Source organism: Psammomys obesus, unplaced genomic scaffold, assembly GCF_907164565.1.
Source record: "Psammomys obesus unplaced genomic scaffold, mPsaObe1.curated_primary_1811, whole genome shotgun sequence".
Taxonomy (NCBI): Eukaryota; Metazoa; Chordata; class Mammalia; order Rodentia; family Muridae; genus Psammomys; species Psammomys obesus.
This window is the reverse complement of record NW_026591086.1, coordinates 23,824,537-23,846,277: the sequence shown is the minus strand read 5'-3', so window position 1 is coordinate 23,846,277 and position 21,741 is coordinate 23,824,537. Positions and strand designations below refer to the sequence as shown.

Genomic DNA, 21,741 nt, shown 5'->3' with positions numbered 1-21,741 from the left:
GATTTTATTTTGGGGAACTTTAAAAGGCTCCTTCAGTGATTTAACACTACATTGTTTAGATAATAGTATGCTGAATGACATGAAGGAAATATGCATTAAACAATATAAAACAGTTTTTATATAGAAAATATTACAGGTGTTTTATAAAAGAGGCCTATATATGGTGTGGCTCTTGTTGATTTGTTTCTAAGTGTGAAAGGAATAGAAAATCAGTCTTAAAACTTAAAAGCATCAAGTTAAAATTTAATTTTCTAGATGTTATTTCAAGAAAAATCAGAAGATATTTGAATTGTGAGACTAATGGACTTTTCTTGTAATGTCCCATGACATGCTTTTGTAGTCCTGTTGCTGGATTCACTAGACTCATTACTCTTGGGGGCAGGGAGGATTGAAGATCATTAGACAGGATTCCCCTTGACCTTGACTCTTGTCTTGTTGAGGGCGATGAGTTGGGGCTCACCAACATTCTCTTACTGACCACTGCACACTTCACAGGCTGGGCTTGCCTTGTTTGCCTGTGATTCCTGTTCCCTTGCCTTTTTGCTTTCTTCTGCCTCTTTTCCTCCTACTGTCCTGGCCCTTCCTTTCATGCTCTTACTTTTTCTTTTTATCTCTTTTCTAATTCAGTTTGTCTTACTGTTTGCCATCTGATGCCAATTTCAGTGGCTGTTTTACATTTCCTTCCTGTCTAAAGATTAAGACTTAGTGCATTTCAAAAACTGCATGTATTTAAAATTTGAATAATTTTCAGGTAATTAAAAAGTTTTATTTGGGGGTTGGGGATTTAGCTCAGTGGTAGAGCAAGGCCCTGGGTTCAGTCCTTAGCTCTGGGGGGAAAAAAGTTTTATTTGTGTGAAATTCACTTATAATGTCATTTATCTATATAGGGCTTTTGGGAAGGGAGTGTAGGGTCATTTATATATTGAAATGTATACCTCTAGCTGTTAACAATTTTAGTTATTTTCAGTGCTCCTAGATAAAATCTTCTTTAACCATAACTCCTTAATTTTGTCCTTGCTTAATTTTGTCAGAAAGGGTGCTTCCTTTCTGTCTAGACAGATTCACATATCTTAGACATTTCACATTCACTTCGCTCTTTGTACCTAGGTTCTAATTTTTGTTGTTGCTGTTTGCAAGACAGGGTCTCACTATATAGCTGTGGCTCTGGCTCTCCAGGGACTCACTCTGTAGACCAGGCTGGTTTCAAACTCACAGAGATCCTCCAGCCTCTGTATCCCAAATTCTGGAATTAAAGACCTGCATTATTATGCCCAGCGTATGGCTAGATTATCTGCCTTATTTTCAAAGATTTATCCATGTTGGAATGTGTATTACTATCTCTCTATTTTTTTTTTTTGTCATTTAGTGTTTCTATTGCACTGTTAACAAATGATGCTCCTTTGAGCCTTTGTAGAGATGATTAATTTTAAAATTATGACTTATTTGTCTTGTTTATTGATAAGTGATTAGAGGTACAGTAGAACATGGTTTTTTGACAGATGTATCAATCAAATGTTTGATGCAGTTCTTGAGAAGTGTTTGCCAAGGTAGAGATGGCTGCTTACACTTGAATTGGCTTTTAGGAAACTGTTATAGGATGTATGCATGAATGTATATTTTGTTACAGTTATTAGTATTACTAAATTTTTGGTGCTGTCTCTATATTTTGAAATAAGTAATTTGACATAGTCCTTACAGCCTAGTTTTCATCATGAAGTGAGTCATCTTATTATCATCATTTAAATCTGGTTCATTTTATTTTTTTAATACATTCAGAATAATTTTGTACTCTAGAGATTAAAAGTAGATGGTTGAAGGAACTACTCTAAATTCTTGTTTTCCTTATTAAATAATTTTTACTTTCTAGTGCGTTTGTTTGGCACACATGCAGGATGGTGTGTGTGTGTGTGTGTGTGTGTGTGTGTGTGTGTGTGTGCGCGCGCGCCTATGCCTGTGCCTGTCTGCCTATCTTTCTTTTGGTTTGTATGGATCACAGCATATTTCTGGAGGTCAGAAAGTATCTTTCAGTGTCAGTCCTATCCTTGCTTTTCACCTTGTTAGAGATGGGGTTTCTTGTTTTCCACAGCTGTGACAGGCTAGCTGGTCTCTGGGCTTTCAAGGAGTCTTCTGTCTCTGTCTCCCAACTTGATGCAGGAGCACTGGGGTTAGAGATGTGCCATTGTGTGCATCTGTATGTAGGTTCTGGAGATCTGAACTCAGATCCTAATGCTCGCTCAGTAACGGCTTTATCCACTAAGCCATCTCCCTGTAGCCCAGGTTTGACCTGTATCTGTCTACCTATGCATCCATCCATCCATCCGTGTGTGTGTGTGTGTGTGTGTGTATATCCATCCATCCATCCATCCATCCACCCATCTATCATCTTTCATGTAAGCCTTGATGTTTTGGAGGTCTCCATACAGACCATACTGGCCCTGAACTTTCAGAGCTCTACCTGCTTCTGCTTCAGGAGTGCTGGGATTAAGGGTGCATGTTGCCATGCCCAGCAAAGGATTTTACTTCTTGGTTGAGGCTTCTGGTTATTAAATCTAAGGTATAAAGTACTTAACAAATGTCAACCTTAGGAATAAAAGGTGTCATCTTCCACTAAGCCAATTTACTAGCCACATCCTTAAATAAAAACATAAAGCAGATTTAATTTTAAAATCTGAATATTACTGGGTATGCTCTTTCTAACCACACAAATTATAGTAATATAATATAAAACACACTTGTCTCTGACGAATTTCTGAGTTTTCCACAAATAGGACACAGTTTAGAATTACCTAGCTATGTTTTCCCATAAAGCTGTTGTTCTAAGTGCCCACTTTATTCTATTAGCTATGTAATTTGCATTTATTAAAATGAGCTAGTGTGGGTGATAATAGCAAACCACCAAATTAAAAATAAAACTTTTTGCCACCAAAGTACAAAACAATTGTTTCCTTCTAAGTTGGAGAAAATGGAAGTTAATAAAGAATAATGAGGATATTTTATTGATAAGATTATTTCTGATAATGTGTGTCTTAAAGGGAAACTGTTAGGTTTTTATTTGTAGTCTGATCATAAAGATTGTTTCTCTGACTGTGATTATGATAGAATGAAGTATGTTTTTCTCCTTTTGATATCGTCTAGAAAGAAACTACAAACTGTATGCCTGGCATGGTTTAACGATTATCTTTCAGGCCTTAGTTTTATTTTTAGGAAATAGATTAAAAGTAAAAACATTAGACTTGAAGTAAATGTATAATAGTTTCTCATTTCAAATATATCAGAAAGAGCCTTTCAGCTGCAAACAGCCTAATCCATTTAGGACCATTTATGCAGAAAATGAAACTGAGTGTTTTATAGAATTTCTGGAAGGCCTAGGGAGTTTATGTAAGTAACATACCATCCAGTGTAATACAGAAGAGAAATGTCACAGGGAAGTCCCAATAAAAAAAACCACTTCTGGAAAGCAGTGAGTGGACATCTTTCCTGCCATGGCTGCATAGTTTGAGGAATAAAAATAGAAGGCTCATTCCAAATCAATATTCTATTTCTTCATTGAATGGCACTGGAGACTGAGCCCTCTGGAGAAATCTGCTCATTAGTGAGATTGCCAAGCAGAAAGGATAGATATCCAAACCAACAGATGTACAAAGTGCAACAATTAAACACAATAAAAACTAAGTTTAAAATTAAAAAAAAAAAAACCAAAAAACTTCTGATGCTGCTCAAACTGGTACTGGGGATACTTGGGCAGACAAACCTGCCATAGCTCTCTTGGAAGTACCAAATTTCCTGTCACGTTATCCCATCTTCTTCTGTGAATGTCCATTCATGTTGGCCTCCTGTTTCTTTGAGGAAGATTAGAATCAGTATAGATTATCCAGTCTGCGATTCCCACTACCATTTCTTTTTTCCTTTATTCTTTTCTTTGTACCTGGATTTTTGTTATCTTGTTGCCCAAGCTGTACTCGCTGAGGCATCAGAAGCATTATCCAAGAGTGGAGAGTCTGTTGAAATGTTTTCTGTTAATCAGGGCTGACTGATTTTTACGGGTTCAAAGGCTGACTTTTTTTTTTTTTTTTTTTGTGGGTATTTGACTTTTCTTCTTTGTATTTGCCCTCTAGAGTGTATTAAGAGCCTAGTGCAACTCTCCTCCACCCCATGGGATGTGCTCTGATAACTTCATTCTGGACCCATGCCTGGAAATTTGAAAATATAAAAACTGACATAGTTGGTCAACTTAATGGGTGACTAGTTCAAACTCAGAAGGATCCCCTCCCTTTTTCCTTATTGTGTGTGATATATGTGTGTGTGTGCATCTTTGCATTTGTAGGTAAATGTATGCTTGGGTTGTTTCCATTTGTGTGCATACTTGTCGAGGCCTAAAGTTTGATAGATTATCTTTCCTAATCTCTCCCTGATACAGTACCCTGGTTGTAAAAACAGGATTCCTATGAGATTACAGTTGAATTTGCTTAACCATTGGTCAGTAGGCCACAGCCTAGAAAGGACCATTTGCTGAGACAACCCTTTTCTTCAGATAGTATGTCTTGCTTGAGTAAACAGTTCCAGGAAGAAGAGACACAGATGCTCACTTAGGCACCCACACTTGATCAACTTTTTAATTCTCAAACTTCTATATAAATTACAAATGCTCCTCTCTACCACAGACCCTCCATGCTTGTGTCTACTCTGATAAACACAGTCTCATCTGTTTAGATCAAAATCTTTTTTTTCCTCCTGCCTTTTGTATCTATATTCTAAATCCAGAATCTAGCACTCTTCTTTTTATGTATTAAAGCAGGGCCTCTCAGTGAACCTAGAGGTCACCAATTTTGGCTATTCTCTCTAGACAGTTTACTCAGAGATTCCTTGTCTCTGCCTCCTTAGAGCTGAGATTGTAGGGTGCTGTCATGTTTGCCTAGGTTTTAAATGGATTCTGGGCATCTGACCTCTAGTCTTCATGCTTGTAGGGTAAGTGCCATATTCCTTGAAAAATTTCCTTATCCCACAGAAGACTTGCTAGCAGTAGGCCCAGTATGAGCTCCATCAGCCCCATTTAAAATCCTGTGAAGCTCATACTGTGTATGGTAAGTATTGGAATATTTGCAGAAGGTGTTTGAAGAAACAAATCTCATACAGTCTTTATATTAACGCTGGCCAGAGACTTGAAGCTGACCAGAATGCTGTCCATGACTGATATGAAGTCATTGGCCACATAGCTCAAATCAGGAGAAAGTCATAGCATCTTGGCTGTTTGTCTTCTGTTGTAAGGATAACTGATTATAGGATATATTTGGCGAATCACTTTTCCTTTGAAGAAGTTTACTGGTGCTGCTGAGGGAGCCAGACCTTCTCCAGAGTTTCCTAAGGCTCCTGCTGTATTGTTTTGTTTTAATAAGTATTTCAACATCTTTCATGATTATATATAATGTTCCACCAAATTAATGTTCACCTCCCACCTAATATATTCAAGTGAAGTTGTACCTAATATTCTTATAAAGTTGCATTATGTTTAAGATCATTCACTTGGGGCCTTAAATGGAAAGGGTCATAGGGAGACAACACTGTATAATGTCCTTCCATTGCCCAATTCTTTATCTTCTTGGAGCATCTGTCTGAAGACAGCCCAAATGTTCCATTTTTGGCTATGTGATTCCCCATCTCTCAGACGGTACACTGATAGTGTTGGGATGCAGTTTATGGCAGACACTTAGGGGTGTGGAAAGATGTTCTGCAGAATGTTTGAAGAAGCTGGAGTTTCCTTTTACAATGCACAGGGATTTTTTTGGGAGGGTGATGGCGGGATGTGCTCTAGGAAAGCGACATTGAGTTTTTTGAACTGTAGTCTTTTCAAATGAACTGTAAGCATTGCCAAAGGGGGACACCAAAATCAGGGGTTTATTTGTTCTTTTCTTCGAAGAAGATGCCATCTCTGCTTTCTAAGATGCTTTGAGATAAGAGTTGCTTAGGAAAAGACTAGTAGTGATGGTGTATTCCTTCAATCCCAGCACTTGGGAGACAGTGGCAGTCACAGTTCTATGAGTTCACAGCCAGCCTGGTCTACAAAAGTGAATCCAGGACAGCCAGTGCTACACAGAGAAATTCTGTCTCAAAAAACCAAACCAAAGTAAAACAAGAAGTTTTCTAGAGTAAAACATGCAAGTGCCTCTATTGTATTCCTCCTGAATTGAGAATGACTCCAGGGAATTGTCTTATGATAGAGAACAAACTCAATAGGATCACTACATAACCACGAGTCAAGTAGAAGACTCTATAACACTGCTGCATGCTTTTACAGTCAGACATTGACACTCAAATAGCATTCTAATATGAACTCACATTAACATGTGGAGTACATCTAGAATCAGGTAGTATTAAAATATCTGAAACCCGAGCTTGTATTTGGAGCACTCAGAACACACACCTTCTTTGAATGCTGTTATGGATATTAGAAAGATAAACTCTACCAATGCCATAAAGGAGGCTGCTGCTTTTAAATAGAACCAGTTAGCTGTGCCAGCTCTTAGACCTAAAGAAGGTGAAGGACATATGCTCCTGCCCTTAAGAAGGTTATGCTCCATTTTTTACAGCCACCTACCACTTGATGCAAAAATATATATTAGTAGTAGTTTCCACAAAATGCACTGGAGGATGTGGAAAAAATTAATGATGTTTCAAGAAGAGGCTGAATGTCTCTAAATAATATTTCTAAAAATGTGTTTGTGTTTCGTCTTTCAGTTCATATAAATTCTAGCCCCTGAGTACCGCAGTTCATTTTTCTGCATTTGTGAATAGGGCATATGTTTATGTGGCTGGTTTATTTCACATTCTCTTTTTTTTTTTCACATTCTCTTACCATATCTATCATTTATTGAACATTTAATTGGGAATATAAATAAGATTCTAGAGCTTTACTTTGATACACATTACTGTTTCTGTGCTTATGTACATTATGTAGTCTCTTCAGTTTTTTCTGAATTAATTGTTATATATTTTTTAAAAATTAAAGCCTTTTATATCGTGGAGATAACTCTTTATAAGTATCATTTACTCATCTTGACAAATGTGAAATTTGATTGTGCATAGAGAGACGGATGGCTTCTGCCGTAGGGTAGGGTAGATGAATAACAGCTGAAACTGTGTCTTCCAGGCCCAGATAGTGAGTATTCCCAGATCTCATTGAATTTTTATTTGATTATTTTCCAGTACTTGTTTCAAGTCTGGTTTGAACTCCCGAAGCATGCTTTTGCACACTTGGTCTAGCCACAGGTCTATTTACCAAAACATCTGCTTATGTCCAGAAAGAACGTGTTGACTCAGACTGGCCTTTCTGAAGACAGCTCACTTTCCTTTTGAGTAGACTGCATTCTAAATTATTTCTGCATAGTTATCTCTGCTCTTGTGGCCTTTGAAAAATTGGAAGTGCCTTGTGGATGGCTGTGTATACCACATGTGTTAATGAACTGTGAATTTTATGCTTAAACATATTTGTACACAAAGGGTCAGAAGACAAAGGTTAAATATACATTATTTATTTTTTTCTCATATTGTGGGTTGAGCAGAGTGAGTGATAGTAGTGAGTTGTGTACAAGAAGGAATTTGGGTAGGTATGTCTGTATTTGAAGAATCTTTCTCTCACATCCAAGGTCAGGAAACTTCCTCTTTGTGTATGCAATGGCCCAGACCCTCTGTCTTGTCAACCTCTTTCTAATTCTAATGATTTTTCTTTATCATTTGACTTGTTCTTGGGATTGCTTTTATGGGATTTCATCCTATATACTAAGTAGTTTGAAATTGTCTGTTTATTGTATTTATATTGTTGTCTGTAGTTATGCCTTTACCATCTGACTCATGACAGCACTGGTATTTGTCTTGCTATTATATGTGCTGTGCGTCTCTCTTCTTGGTGGTATGTCCTTATGCTGCAGTCACTCTAGAAGAAATCAACTGTACCTAATCCAGGAGTGGAAACTTGACCTTCCTGCCAAATCTACCAGGTAGTAATTGTGCTAAAGACACCTTTGTTCATGAAAGAAGAAGTCTTGATAATTGAGGAAGAGAGTAATCAAGTGAGCTTATACTATTTGCTTTTGAAACTTTAGAACTGAATCTTCTCCATAACAATTAAATATATGTGTCCTTCTGTAGGAAAGCTTAAACCATGGTCAAAGTGTGGTATTTCTCTTTTACAATGATACATTTGGAGCAACAAAGAGAATAATTTGGAGTCAGTTTGAATTATATGCTTTGTTTACTGTTTGCTTATACTGGAAAAGGTAGGTGTTTGGCAGTTGAACAGTCAGTCTAGTCTGCCCTCTGTAGAAAAAATTTTTTCCCTATAGTTCCATTTTGACACAATTCATCATACTTTCCTTCATGTAGGACTCTATGATCCTCCCAATCTGTTTCCTTCTACTTTCCTAGAGCCCCTCTATTCATGATCTGCACAACCTACAAATTAAAACCTGTCCTTGAAATACCTTTTTTTTTCTCTATACCATTCAAATGATTCCTTTTTGAAATACTAGTTTTCATGTTTTAGTGCATAAAATCTCTTTTTCTAGTAGTATTGTCTATATCCACTTTCCACATTTTATTTTTCACTTATTTTTTAATCTGATAATAGAGATTTTCAACTTCAGATTTCTGACACTAGCTGGTTTTGGTGGTATAGGCTGTGTTTCCACCTATTGGTAGTCAGACTCAGGAAAATGATAAGATCACAAGCTGAAGGTCTGCCAGCGCAACTTAATGAAACTCTGTTTCAAAACATTAGCCAAACATTGATCATCAGTGGCTCAGCAGTTGCCTAGAATGAATGCCAGAGGCTCTAGATTCAATTCCCAGTATTTTGGGTTTGGGATGGTAGAAATCCTAAACTTTATTATTAAAGCTGTGGTCTTTTCCATTAGAGTTCATTTACTCTTTGGATTTTCCATACATTGGAGTAGTTTTGACAATTTTTCTTTTTTCTTTTTGCTTTTTAGGTAAGCTTTTACTAAGTTGCTCAGTTTGGCCTAACTTATTGGTCTCATAGTCATAATTTGTTTCCGCTCCCAGTCTCTTGAATGCTAGGAATATGGGAGTTGTACTTTGTAGTTTTATATCATCTTGATACAAGCTAGAGTTATTTGAAAGGTGAGAACTTCAACTGGGAAAATGCTTTCAGAAGATCAGGCTGTAGGTACAGGGTTATACTTACATATACATTGTGTGATTTAGATTAATTAAGGTGTAATTAGAAGCTATGATTATGTCAAATTATTAGAATTGGGGAATTATTTTTATAGATATAGCATATAATTTAACCATCAACTTTTTCTTGTAGGGCAAATTATCTTTGCGTTTACTTTTCCAAAATAATTTGTGTCATTCTTTGCCTTCCTGCTCTTTAATTTCTTGCTACTTTTATCTACTCTGTCTATGTTCTTGTTGGATACTATTTTCTACTAATTTTGTTTACTTTTGCTACTTTTCTTTTTTTTCTACAACCTTGGTGACTGAGACTGATGTAGCTTCCCTGAATTTAAACAAGTATAGAAAAATCAGCAAAATCATTGTCTTTCTCATAACCAAACCTTCGGCAGAGTGCCGGGAACTATATAAAAGAAGGGGAGACATTATGACATGGAGAGGAGAGGAGCTCCACAGGTCCAAATATATCTGTGCACAGGGGTCTTTCATGAGACTGTTTCTCCAACCAAGGACCATGTATGGATATAACCTAGAACTCCTGCTCGGATGTAGCCCTTGGTAGCTCAGTATCCAAGTAGGTACCCTAGTAAGGGGAACAGGGACTATTCCTGACATTATTTCTGACTCAATGGCTGGCTCTTTGACCTCCTCCCACTCCTAAGTGAGGAGCAGCCTTGCTAGGCCACAGAGGAGGACAGTGCAGCCAGCCCTGAAGACACCTGTAGGATCAGATGGAAGGGGAGGTGGTCCTCACCTATCAGTGGACTTGGAAACGGGCTAGGAGGAGATGAAAGAGGGAGGGTGGGATTAGAAGGGAATGAGGGAGTGGGCTACAGCTGCGATACAAAGTTAATAAACTAATATTTTAAAAAATATAAAAAAGAAAATCATTGTTTTTACCCTGTATCTTCTCTTCTCTCCCTCCTCTATTTCAGAGTTTTGAGAATTACAAAGTATTTCTAAAAAGAAAAGTGTGGGTACCAAGTAAGAATGGCAAGAGAGTGGAGAGAATGCATTTTAAATCTGGCTTTTTGACATGAACTGGTTACAGCTGAGTGAATATGTACTGTAGAGGTTGACTGTTTTATGTTTTCTGTTTTTTTAAACTGCGATTTCCCCCCTTTTTTTTCTGCTTTATTTTCCATCTTCACTTTAAACAATCTTACATTTTGACAGTAGAGGCAGGCTGGTCAGATTTTACTGTTTAGATATCAAATATAAGACTTACTACTACCAGCATGAACTGAGACCCCTGTTGGTGTCTTAATCCAAAACCAGCATTTTAAATTCATATAAACCTTGCCTTAAGGGATGGAAAAAAGACAATTTAGAGAACAGCATGAGGTTAAACATATTGATCAACAGTCCAATAGTCCCTTCTAGACTTGGGGTAGAATGCAGACATAGAAAAATAACATTATCCACAACAAGAACAATAACAGCAACAAAGAACACTTCTCCAGAGAGAAACTCTTTCCCTGTTTCTCTCCTTTTTATTGTTGTGATTTAATTATAACATATTTCCCCTCTCCTTCCAAAGCCTTCCATATACTAGTCTCTACTCTCTTTCAAATTCATGGCACCTTTTTACTGACAGACATAAACCTTTTTACTCCATGCACATACTTACATATATGTTACGAAGTATTGTCTGTTAAGTCTGTATTATGTTACTTGCATGTACGTTTTCAGGACTGACCTTTTGGAACTGAACACCACCTCTCATGCCCCAAGCTTTCTTCTGTTGCTTATGGCTGTTTTAATAGGGTTGAGTTCCTGTCAGCTTTTCACTGTCCACTTTGACATGTCCATTAGGTCCATTAGTATTTTTCTCATTTGGCACACATTTGGGTACTCTTGTTGGTGACACTTTACTCTGAAATACTAGAAGTCACAACAGCAGAACAAACTCCCCGATTCCCTTTCAGTCATTTTTTCTCCTCCTCATCTTCTGCAGTGTTCCCTGGACCTTAGCAGTGGGCATGAATTTTATATACATATATCTATCAGTATTTTGCTCCACAATTCTGCGTTTTGATTAGTTGTGATTTTTTTCTTAATAGTGGTTTCCATCTGTGTCCATCTGTTGCAAAGAGACTAATGTTTAAATTGTTGTTAGAGATTAATTTGCTTCAGTAAATTAGTGGTTGTAGATTCCTCCTTTAGTAACTGTTACTTCACTAGCACTGAACAGTTATATAGGTTTCTAGTGCCAGGCATAGTCTCCATGTTGTTGAATGGGTCTTAATTCCAATTAGAGAGCTGTTTGTTTCTGCAAACGTATGCCTACCACTACTGCACCCTTCGAGTTACAGTGCCATTTAGGTCATTCGTGTGGTTCATAGGAATCATAGCGCTGTGGCATTGTTGGTTGCCCCCTCCTTTGGAAGCTTGTATGGCACCCTCTGGTACCATGAAAGCTAGTCCTCAGGGAGCAGGTATTCAGGTTGGTTCCACCCCAATGGTCTCTGTACCTGTTTCTTGAATGTATGGTGTCTTCCTCACTTCTAAGGGATAAAGGGCATCACCTGCATGTTTTCTCTCAACAGCCCTGGATAACTCAAAGGCGGTCTTCTCTTTTCTGCTGTTGTGGTTTTTGGTAGGGATTCTTTGGCTCTTGGGGTGAGCACTGCCAACCTATATAAGAAAAATTTATTAAAACTGTATATGTATGTTTACATATGGAATTAGTACATTAAAGGGTTTTTTTTGTTTGTTTGTTTCTTTATTCTTTTTAATAAATAGTCCAGTAGTTTTTTTTGGATTTGAGGTAGAATGTAGATATAGAAGAATAATAAAACTATCAACAACGAAAGTACATTGCTTCTCTAGGGAGAAACACATTTCCTTTTTGAAATATGGATTTGTGATGATGGAAAGGTATCTTTCATTCACGGATTAAAAAGTCAAGAATTTAAAAGTAGGTGAAAAAATTTGATTATGGTGAGCTATATAATTTACTAATTTATAATTAGTAAATATACAGTAAGTTTGAATTTTTATTGTGTTATAGGAGTGATTGCTTGACAAAGTAAATTCCTGTCTTTACTTAGGCAATGTCCATTACCTATGTAATGTATCACACCTTATATATTTGTTTGTTGTTTGTTTGTTCATTCATTCATTCATTTATTTTATTCACTCATTCCATAGTTTGTCCATTCGTTTGTTTGGTTTTTTTTGAGACAAGGTTTCTCTGTGTGACAGCCCTGGCTGTTCTGGACCAGGCTGACCTGGATCTCACAGAGATATCAATCTCTGCCTCTGCCTCCTGAAAGCTGGTACTAAAGGCATGCACAACCCCACTCAGCTTTATTTTGTTTTGTTTTGTTTTATGTTTTCATAGGAGCCTTATCAGCCATATTTAGGACTTTGTTGAACTTGAAGTCTTTGGAAATTTGAAAAATATATAAAGAACTTAAGAAATTAAACAAGAACAAAACAAACAATCCAATCAAAAAATGGCATTCAGAGCTTAATAGAGAATTCTTTTTTTAATTCTTTATTAATTACACTTTATTCACTTTGAATCCCTTGTGTGGTTCCCTTCCTCCTCCTGTCCCAATCCCTCTCTTCCTCCACCCTCTCCATGGGGAGGGACATGCATGCACAGGGTAGAGAATTCTTAACAGAGGAATATTGAATGGCAAAGAAACACTTAAAGAAATGCTGAACTGAACATCCTTAGTCATCAGGGAAATGCAAATCAAAATGACTGTGAGATTCCATCTTATACCCATCAGAATGGCTAAGATAAAAAACTTAAGTTATAGCATATGGTGGAGTGCATATGGAGTAAGGGGAACACTTCTCCATTGCTGGTGGGAGTGCAAACTTGTACAGCCATTTTGGAAATCAATCTGGTGCTTTCTGAGAAAAGTGGGAACAGTGCTACCTCAAGATCTAGCTATACCACTCATGTGTATATACCAAAAGATGCTCTACCATGCAGCAAGGACATTTGCTCAACTATGTTCATTGCAGCTTTATTCTTAAAAGCCAGAATCTGGATACAACCTAGATGTCCCTCAATTGAAGAATGGTTACAGAAATTGTGGCACATTTACACAATGGAAAAATACTCAGCAGTTATAAACAAGGAAATCATGAAATTTGCAGGCAAATGGTGGGAAGTAGAAGAGATCATCCTGAGTGAGGTAACCTAGAAGCAGAAAGACACTCATGATATATACTCACTTATAAGATGATATTAGCCATAAATATATAGGATAACCACCCTAAAATTTACAGACCTAAAGAAGCTAAATAACAAGGAGGATCCTAGGGAGGATGCTTAAATCTCATTCAAAATGGCAAACACCATAGACACCAGAAGCTGTGGAAGAGAGGGAACAGGATGGGAGCCTACCACAGCTGTCCTCTAAAAGGCTCCACCCAATAAGGGATTGAAGCAGATGCAGAGACTCATAGGAAACTTTGGGCAGAATGCAGTAAGTCTTATGGAAGAAAGTGGGAATAGAAGGACCTGGAGGGCACAGGAGCTTCACAAAAAGACAAACAAGTCAAAGCCCCCAATGAGCCCTGCAGAGACTGATGCACCAGCCAAGGACCATGCATAGAGAGGACCTAGACCTGCATAGATGTAGCCTATAGGCAGCTCAGTCTCAGTTTGTGTGCCTGAGTAAGGGGAACAAGGGCTGTCTCTGAGGTTGACTCATTTGCCTGCTCTTTGATCACTTCCCCCTTGTTGTGAGGCCTTGCCAGGCCACAGAGAAAGAGGATCCAGGCAGTCCTGATGAGACTTGATAAGCTAGGGTCAGATGCCAGGGAAGGAGGGCTCCCCATTTAAGTAGACTAGGGGCAGAGGGAGAGAGGGCAGGATCAGGAGGAGATAATGGTGGGGCTACAATCGGGCTTTACAATGAACAAATTGTAAAAAATAAAAATAAAAAAAATAGAAAAATATTGTACTATTCTATTTTGCCATTATTTACATAGTAATAGATTTTTATAGTTTTCATCTACAGTATTTTCTGTTTGTATTGTATGTGTGTACTATGCTATTGAGCAAGACCTTAAGCCATACATGAAGCTTTTATAAAAAGAGAATTTGTTTTCTTTACATCATCCTTCAAATAAGTGAAAGAATTTAATTGAAGCTATATATTTTTGTGTTTAGATATATATGTATATATATATCTATATAAATATATAAATATTTTACTTTTTTATCTTATTAAGCCTTTCAGAAATATTTGATAATTTTTGAAGTAAAACTTCTTTCTCTCCCTTTGGTTCTTTTTGTTTTAAATGCTGTAAACCGTGTCTAAGTCTCTCTGCGTATTCTGTTGTAGGTAGCTTGTATGCAGCTCATAAATGCCCTTGTTACATCTCCCGATGATTTGGACTTCAGGCTTCACATCAGAAATGAATTTATGCGTTGTGGATTGAAAGAGATATTGCCAGTAAGTGCCCTGCAGTCTCCTCATTAATATTTAAATTAGAAGTGTACTTGAGTGGGGGAAATTTAGATAAATTACTCTCAAGAATAATTTATCTGCGGGAAAAGACTTGAGTACAAAAATCTAGTTTTGAAATATAGATGATAAGATTTGAGTATTAGTTAACAGTTTTAAGTGTTTGAATTCTGCAAGGCAGGTTTGAATGATTGACTTATTGTTTATTTATTGATAATTTTCCCATACTGAAAACATAATCCATCATAACTTTTTGTCCAATATCTACAGAACTTAAAGTGTATTAAGAATGATGGCTTGGATATACAACTTAAAGTCTTTGATGAGCATAAAGAGGAAGATTATATTGAGTTCTCCCATCGCCTTGAAGATATTAGAGCAGAATTTGAATATCCTTTTGCTCTGAGTCCTAGTCAAAAGATGTGTAAAATTACTGTTACATCTAAAACAATGAACTGTACCCCATAAATCATTTAAGTCACTCTATATAAACTATATGATATCAAACCTTTATGTATTAAAAAAAAATCACTATTTTAGTAGCTTATATTGCTTTTTTTCTGTACATTTGTGAAAAGGGTTGCTACAATTAATTAAATAATTCTCTTGCAGCAGATTGTTACATGTATTTACAGTCTGTTCTTTTTGTGGCTGTTTTCTTTTTTTGTGGCATTGGATTTGAGATAACCTCAACATATTTAATTTTCTTTTCTCTACTATGGTTTCAACTTGGAGGCCTCCTGTAAACTGATGGATCCACAGGTGTTTGGATTGTTTCTCTGACATTAGAATCTGCTTCTCCACTCTGATTTCTCACCGTAGCGCTTGCTCTGCTGTTCAGGGCGACCTTAGAACTTTGTGTTCGTAGGGCCTACCACCTGTACTCCCACTATATTTTCTAGTGAAGTTGATCACAAAGGGTGACAAAGCGTCATGGCAAACTGTCATCCATGGTATTCTCTATACTCAATTCCTAGATAGCTCTAAAAAGAACTATTTCTAAACAGTTATTTGCATACAAGTCTTCCAACCTTTCATACAGCAGATCCTGTGTTGTTGTAGCTGTTTGGTGTACGATTTGAATAAATTCATATGGTCCTTAATCAGCTCACTGAAGCATCTGATGTTTACAACATGGTGTGGGACACAGTTAAAGAAACTAGAGCAGAGGGATATTTTATTTCTATTCTTCAGCATCTCCTGCTTGTTCGAAATGATTGTTTTATAAGGTAAGAGGAAGCTCTATTCTGATGTTTAAGAGATAAAACTATTATTTGGGAAATTCACCTGATAATTGAGATAGGCATGTCATTTTTATTTCTTTCATGATAATGATCTACAAACTATGTTATTTTCTTTAGGCATTCTCTCTCTCAGCTGTAAATACAATGCCATTACTGTTCCTGTTTAAACTCCAGAAATTTCTTGGTTGTATCCTCTCCTTTGAATGAAAGTTGACTCTATGTCTATTATTCCTGTCAGCAAATTTAGGCTGTCATGTTGGTGAGACTTCATTGGTTATAAATTCTGATGTTACTAGAGATACAGTCTCACAGCAAACTCCCTATGAGCTTGCTCTGGCACTTAACAATCTTTCCACTCCCTCTTCCACAATGATCTTTGAACCTTAGGTAGAGGAGTGTCTTATAAATCCACTGGGATGCATATGGCTAACATGTATACTGATCGAAGTATATTAAGATTATGTATGTGTGTCTGTATACATGTGTATATATGTTTATATATATTCATGTAAAAATAATGTAAAAAAAGTGACCATGTATTTGAAAGTGAGCAAAGAGGGGCTATATTGCAGGTTTTGGACAGAGGAAAGGGTGTAAATATAATCTCAAAAATAGTAGAGGAGTAAAGATAAGAGAGAGGGAGGGTGGGAACAGGAGAGGAGAAATGCCTCTAATTGGGATATATATGGAATAAAAAAAAAGTGTGATTACCATTTAAAAAGTTGAATCCATTTTCAGCTTATCAACTTATATAAATTATAATATTTTGTGGTGGTTTCTTAGTCACCAGGAATGCTACTGATGTGTTGCTTTTTATAAATTGTAGGCAGAGTGTTTACAATTGCTTTTACTAGTGTTTAAATAGTCAGAATATACCTCAATAATATTTTTGTGTTTAATGTTTTTAATGTATCGGAAAACCGATACAAATGTCTTTTCAAACTTGATTATGTCTTGGCTGCCTGATCTTGACAAATTGTTCTTTGTTTACCTTATATAAAACACAATGTGGTTCTAGGTTAATGTGATTACCCAAGTGACTATAATGTAAAGATTAAACGTGGTTATGTGAGGAAATGTTTGAGCTAAGTTCTTAACACACTGTGTATATCCAGTAAATGGTCTTGATATTGCTTTCTACTTTTATTAGTTGTTTGTGAGGTCTTCAAATATAAAATTATTTATGTTACCAATTTAGCTTTGCAGAAATTTCTTTCTAAGGTGATAGGGGTTAGTTGGTGTTCCCATAGGTAATTAATAAAGGATTTATAGGAAAGCCTCCCCCTTGGGTGATATCAGTGTTATTTGCTACCCTGCACAACACAGAAGAAAAAAAAACAATGAAACTTATTCCGTAGTGGGCATACGTTGTAATTGTAATTTCTGCAAATATTCTCATCTTGACCAGCAACTGTTTTGTTGTTTAATGTGCCATTTTCTGATACTTTCTTTAATATAGGAGACTGAATATTTAAGCACTGATAAGTGCTATATAAACCGACTAGTTGATTGCATTAAAAATAAGAGTGGATCCTTTTAATTACAGTGTTCTGTTTAGACTCTAAATTTATGTAACAATGAAATAAAACTTCTGTTTGAAGAATCTTCACCAGGCCAGGAATGGTGACAAATGCCTTTAATCTGAGCTTTTGGGAGACAGAGGCAGGGGTATCTTTGAGTTTGAGGCCAGCCTGGGCTCTGTTAAACAGAGAAATTATGTCTTCAGAAACAAAAAGAAAACAAAAATAAAAATCCTCATCTATTCCTTGGTTATCACATGGGTGGGTCTATCTACCTCTGGCTGGTAAATGGTGCTTGAGCCCCAATGAATTCAGGGCCATTTATAGCACGTTCAGCTGAATCAGTTTTTTTTTTTTTTTTTTCAGCTTTATGAATGGTCCATTAGTTGTAAGTTAACTAGTACAAAGGTAGTACTCATATATGGTTCATTGGGAAGAAAGCTGAACTGGCCAGAAGGGCCATCAGATTTGAAGAATGTGGTTTAGAGAAGAAATAAAGAGCTGTATATAAATCACTGAGAAAGGAAATCAATTCACAAGTGATGAGGGATGTAAGGTTCCTCATTATAAACCACCCCACTGCTTGAATCGCCTTTGTACACAAAAGTTATTTATTTATTTTGTATTTTCTTACTGTCTTAAGGAGGTATTCCTAAGTTGTTAGGAATGCAGATGAATTACATTGACAACATATCCTGTTTTGAAGGTTTTAGTTAATCTTTGGTTTTTGCACATTGATATCATATTAACATTTGTAGTCTTCTCTTGAATAAGATATATTCACTTCATTTCATGTCATTTAGAGTATCATGTCATTTTGAATTTCTTTCCACAACATGATTTTAAGAAGTTCCAATAGAAATTCTTAGAAAAGATTTTTGATGTTTTGGTTTGCTTTAATATAATAAATTCCTGGTAGCAACTTTTATATCTGTACTCAGAGGAAGGCTTTAAGCACCTCTCATTAATTCATATCTTTTGTTAATGAAAATGAATGAACTAAATGTCTGACTTTTATAAGGAATGTGTAGTACATTTCCTGACACGTCACTAAAAACATGTCATGATATCATTAGAAAGATGAATTTCCCATGCTATGTTATGCCATCTGTTGAAATCATGCTAAGATAAAATTTTAAACTTGAAGTCATACTTACGTCAAATATATTGTTTTGATGATCACTAATTGAGCGTATATTTATTACGTAATGTGTTTGCTTGTAATATTTATTATGTAATATATTTTTGGTTTTAGACAACAGTACTTCAAACTAATTGATGAGTGTGTGTCACAGATTGTGTTGCATAGAGATGGAATAGACCCAGACTTCACATACAGAAAAAGACTAGATTTGGACCTAAGTCAGTTTGTAGGTGAGTATTTCTCTGTAGTTTAAGTAGAACTCTCTTGAGTTTCGTCCAATGGGTTATTTCTAAGGTACTGGTTTTCTTCATTTGCCTGGAGAGCTCTTGAAGACTCTTACTCTCTTATCATGAAGTCTTAAATGTCAAAGCATAACATTAGAAACAACTTTATAACAACTTCATACAAACCTCTTCTTGACTTTTGTGTGTAGTAACTGATGATTTCAAATGGTTTTAAAACTTGTGACCCCTTTACCACAATGTTGCCACAATACTGTTGTGATTGTCATGGCGTACTTTTCTTTCAGTACACTGGAACAAGGAATTTGAGAAATTTTGAAATTGTAATATTAATTTATTAAATATTCCTATGTATGTCCTTTTAAAGTTCTGTGGGATGGGATATGTGCACTTCAGAGTAAATTGAAAAAACATCATTATTTGAATTATAAGCAGAACTCGCTTTTCTACTCCTTTTTTTTTTTGGCATTTTCTGTGTATATACTATGTACGTTTTTTAGTAAGTGTGCTGTTTCTGCACTGATATGTATATGAATGAATGCACCGAGGTTTTTGCTTAAGTTGCAACGTGCATTTTATGGCTAGGTGGTAGTCAGGAAGCCCAGATTAGCCTCTTGGTTTCTATTCTTCTTCATGTTGGGGTTGCAGACATGGATGGGCTGCTTTTATGTGGGTCTGGGACCCAAACTTATTTCTTGCTTGCACAGCAAATACTCCTAGACACTTAGCATCCCTCCAGCTCTTTTTCTATCATATAAGCTAAACAAGATTGTAAATTGTATTTAGGAAATATAATTGACAATTTGTTTTTCTGCTTGTCTTATTATATGGTTGTTTCTCCACATACATTTGCATATTAGTTTTATTAGAAAGACACACATAAACTACATTATGGCAAGTAAATTTCAATAATTTGTCATAATTAACATTCCACAATAGATGTATGTAATAATTTAGTCCATTATGGTTGGGCTGTGATATTATTTCTAGTGCCTAAAAACATAGTGCCATTTAAACAAGCAGTCTTGTCTAAATTCAAAATCCTAGAAAATAGAATTGTTAGATGCAGGGAATCAGAAAGTTAAAATGTAAGTGTGCATTACCTAGTTTTTCATCAGGAAAGCTATCTGCATATATGTGAGCTATTCTATATTGTTCTAATGGATTACATAACCTTTACTATGACTTCTCATTTAATTTGTTTATGATCACAGTAGCAAGGGAAAGAAAAATATGCTAGCTTATTTTCCTGGTTGATGTTGGGTGTTTCCCTTTCTTCTTTTAAAATCCAGATTGATAATGGAAATTTTTCTATGTTGCATGTTATCAGTGAACTATCTCCTGTTCCATGGTGGAAGGTTAAAATTCAATAGGTATTATTCTGCTGCACTATTTTTGGTGTCACACTTTCAAGAGCCTTTTTGGAACATTGTACTGTTTTTCTCCATTTCACTTATCTTATAATTGATTAAATTTGTTATGATTTTTTTCATTATAACGTCAAGAATTTGCATAAAACTTCAATTTAAGTCTCAGCATCTGCTTTGATACCCTGCAGGGTAGAGTGTTTCAGAGGCCCTCTGTGGCAGGCTCTTGTCCTGTTCCCTGTTTCTACTTCTTCTGATGTCCATCCTCTTTGCCTTTCTGAAATGGGGCTTGAACATTTTAGCCAGAGTCCTCCTTCTTGATTAGTTTCTTTAGGTGTACAGATTTTAGTAGGTTATCCTATATCCACTTATGAGTGAGTATATGCCTTCAAAGCAGATGCTGAGATTTATGGCCAACCTTTGGGCAGAGTGCAGGGATTCTTATGAAAGAAGTGGGAAATAGTAAGACCTGGAGAGGACAGGAGCTCTAAAAGGAGAGCAACAGAACCAGAAAATCTGGGCACAGGGGTCTTTTCTGAGACTGATACTCCAACCAAGGACCATTGATGGAGATGACCTAGAACCCCTGCACAGATAGTAGCCCATGGCAGTTCAGTGTCTAAGTGGGTTCCATAGTAATAGGAACAGGGACTGTCTCTGACATGAACTGATTGGCCTGCTCTTTGATCACCTCCCCCTGAGGGAGGAGCAGCCTTACCAGTCCACAGAGGAAGACAGTGCAGCTACTGCTGATGAGACCTGATACAATAGGATCATAGGGAAAAGGAGGAGGACCTCCCTTATCAGTGGAAGTGGGGAGGGGAATGCATGGAGAAGGGGGAGGGAGGGTATCATTGGAAGGGGAGGGGTAGGGGTTTATGGGTGGCATACAAAGTGAATAAAGTGTAATTAATAAAATTTAAAATAAAAAAACTTCAAGTCAATTTTTGTGTCTCTAATTTTAGATGTTTGCATAGATCAGGCAAAACTACAAGAGTGGGAAGAGAAAGCGTCAGAACATGGCAAGAAAGTAAGTAATTTATTCTGCAGGGCTGTGTGGAGCTGCTGCAGGTGGCATCTCTTCAGAGGGCTTGCTACTCCCTCTGTGCTCATCTTCTTCAGGCTGTTTGACAAGCTCTTCGCTCATGGAGTACTAGCTACACCATTTTGCTATTGCAAATACTCTCCAGTCTCTTTTTTTCCTATATATTTTAATTTTTTGACACTACCATGTCATTATGTGTTTATATATGGATGTATGATGCATTAGCTATTTTTCTCTTAGAGTTAACCTGGGACTTCTATTTCCTTTATTTACTCGCTACGTGATGAACAATTTCTTTTAATGATTGGAGAGAGGAAAGTGAGGGGAGAAATAACATAATTATATTAATCTTAAAAAAATTAAAAATACCTTAAGTGGCTATGTATGATACTAGAGGCAGGCAGATCTTTTGTTGGTGGACAGCCTGATGAATGTAGTGAGTTCCAGGACAGCCAGGGCTGCACAGAGAGAACCTGTCTCCTCCTCCTCCTCCTCCTCATTATTATTATTATTATTATTATTATTATTATTATTATTATTATTATTATTATT

At 36.5% G+C, this 21,741-nt stretch overlaps 1 protein-coding gene across 1 annotated transcript in view; it reads left to right on the top strand.

Annotated features, from left to right (window-relative positions):
- The window catches only part of Diaph3 (diaphanous related formin 3), a 353,851-nt gene that overhangs the window by 7,541 nt on the left and 324,569 nt on the right, over positions 1–21,741 (top strand). Inside the window, 5 exon segments of the mRNA XM_055609684.1 lie at positions 14,505–14,615; positions 14,898–15,016; positions 15,740–15,856; positions 18,647–18,765; positions 21,110–21,174. Coding sequence (XP_055465659.1) covers positions 14,505–14,615; positions 14,898–15,016; positions 15,740–15,856; positions 18,647–18,765; positions 21,110–21,174 — 531 coding nt within the window.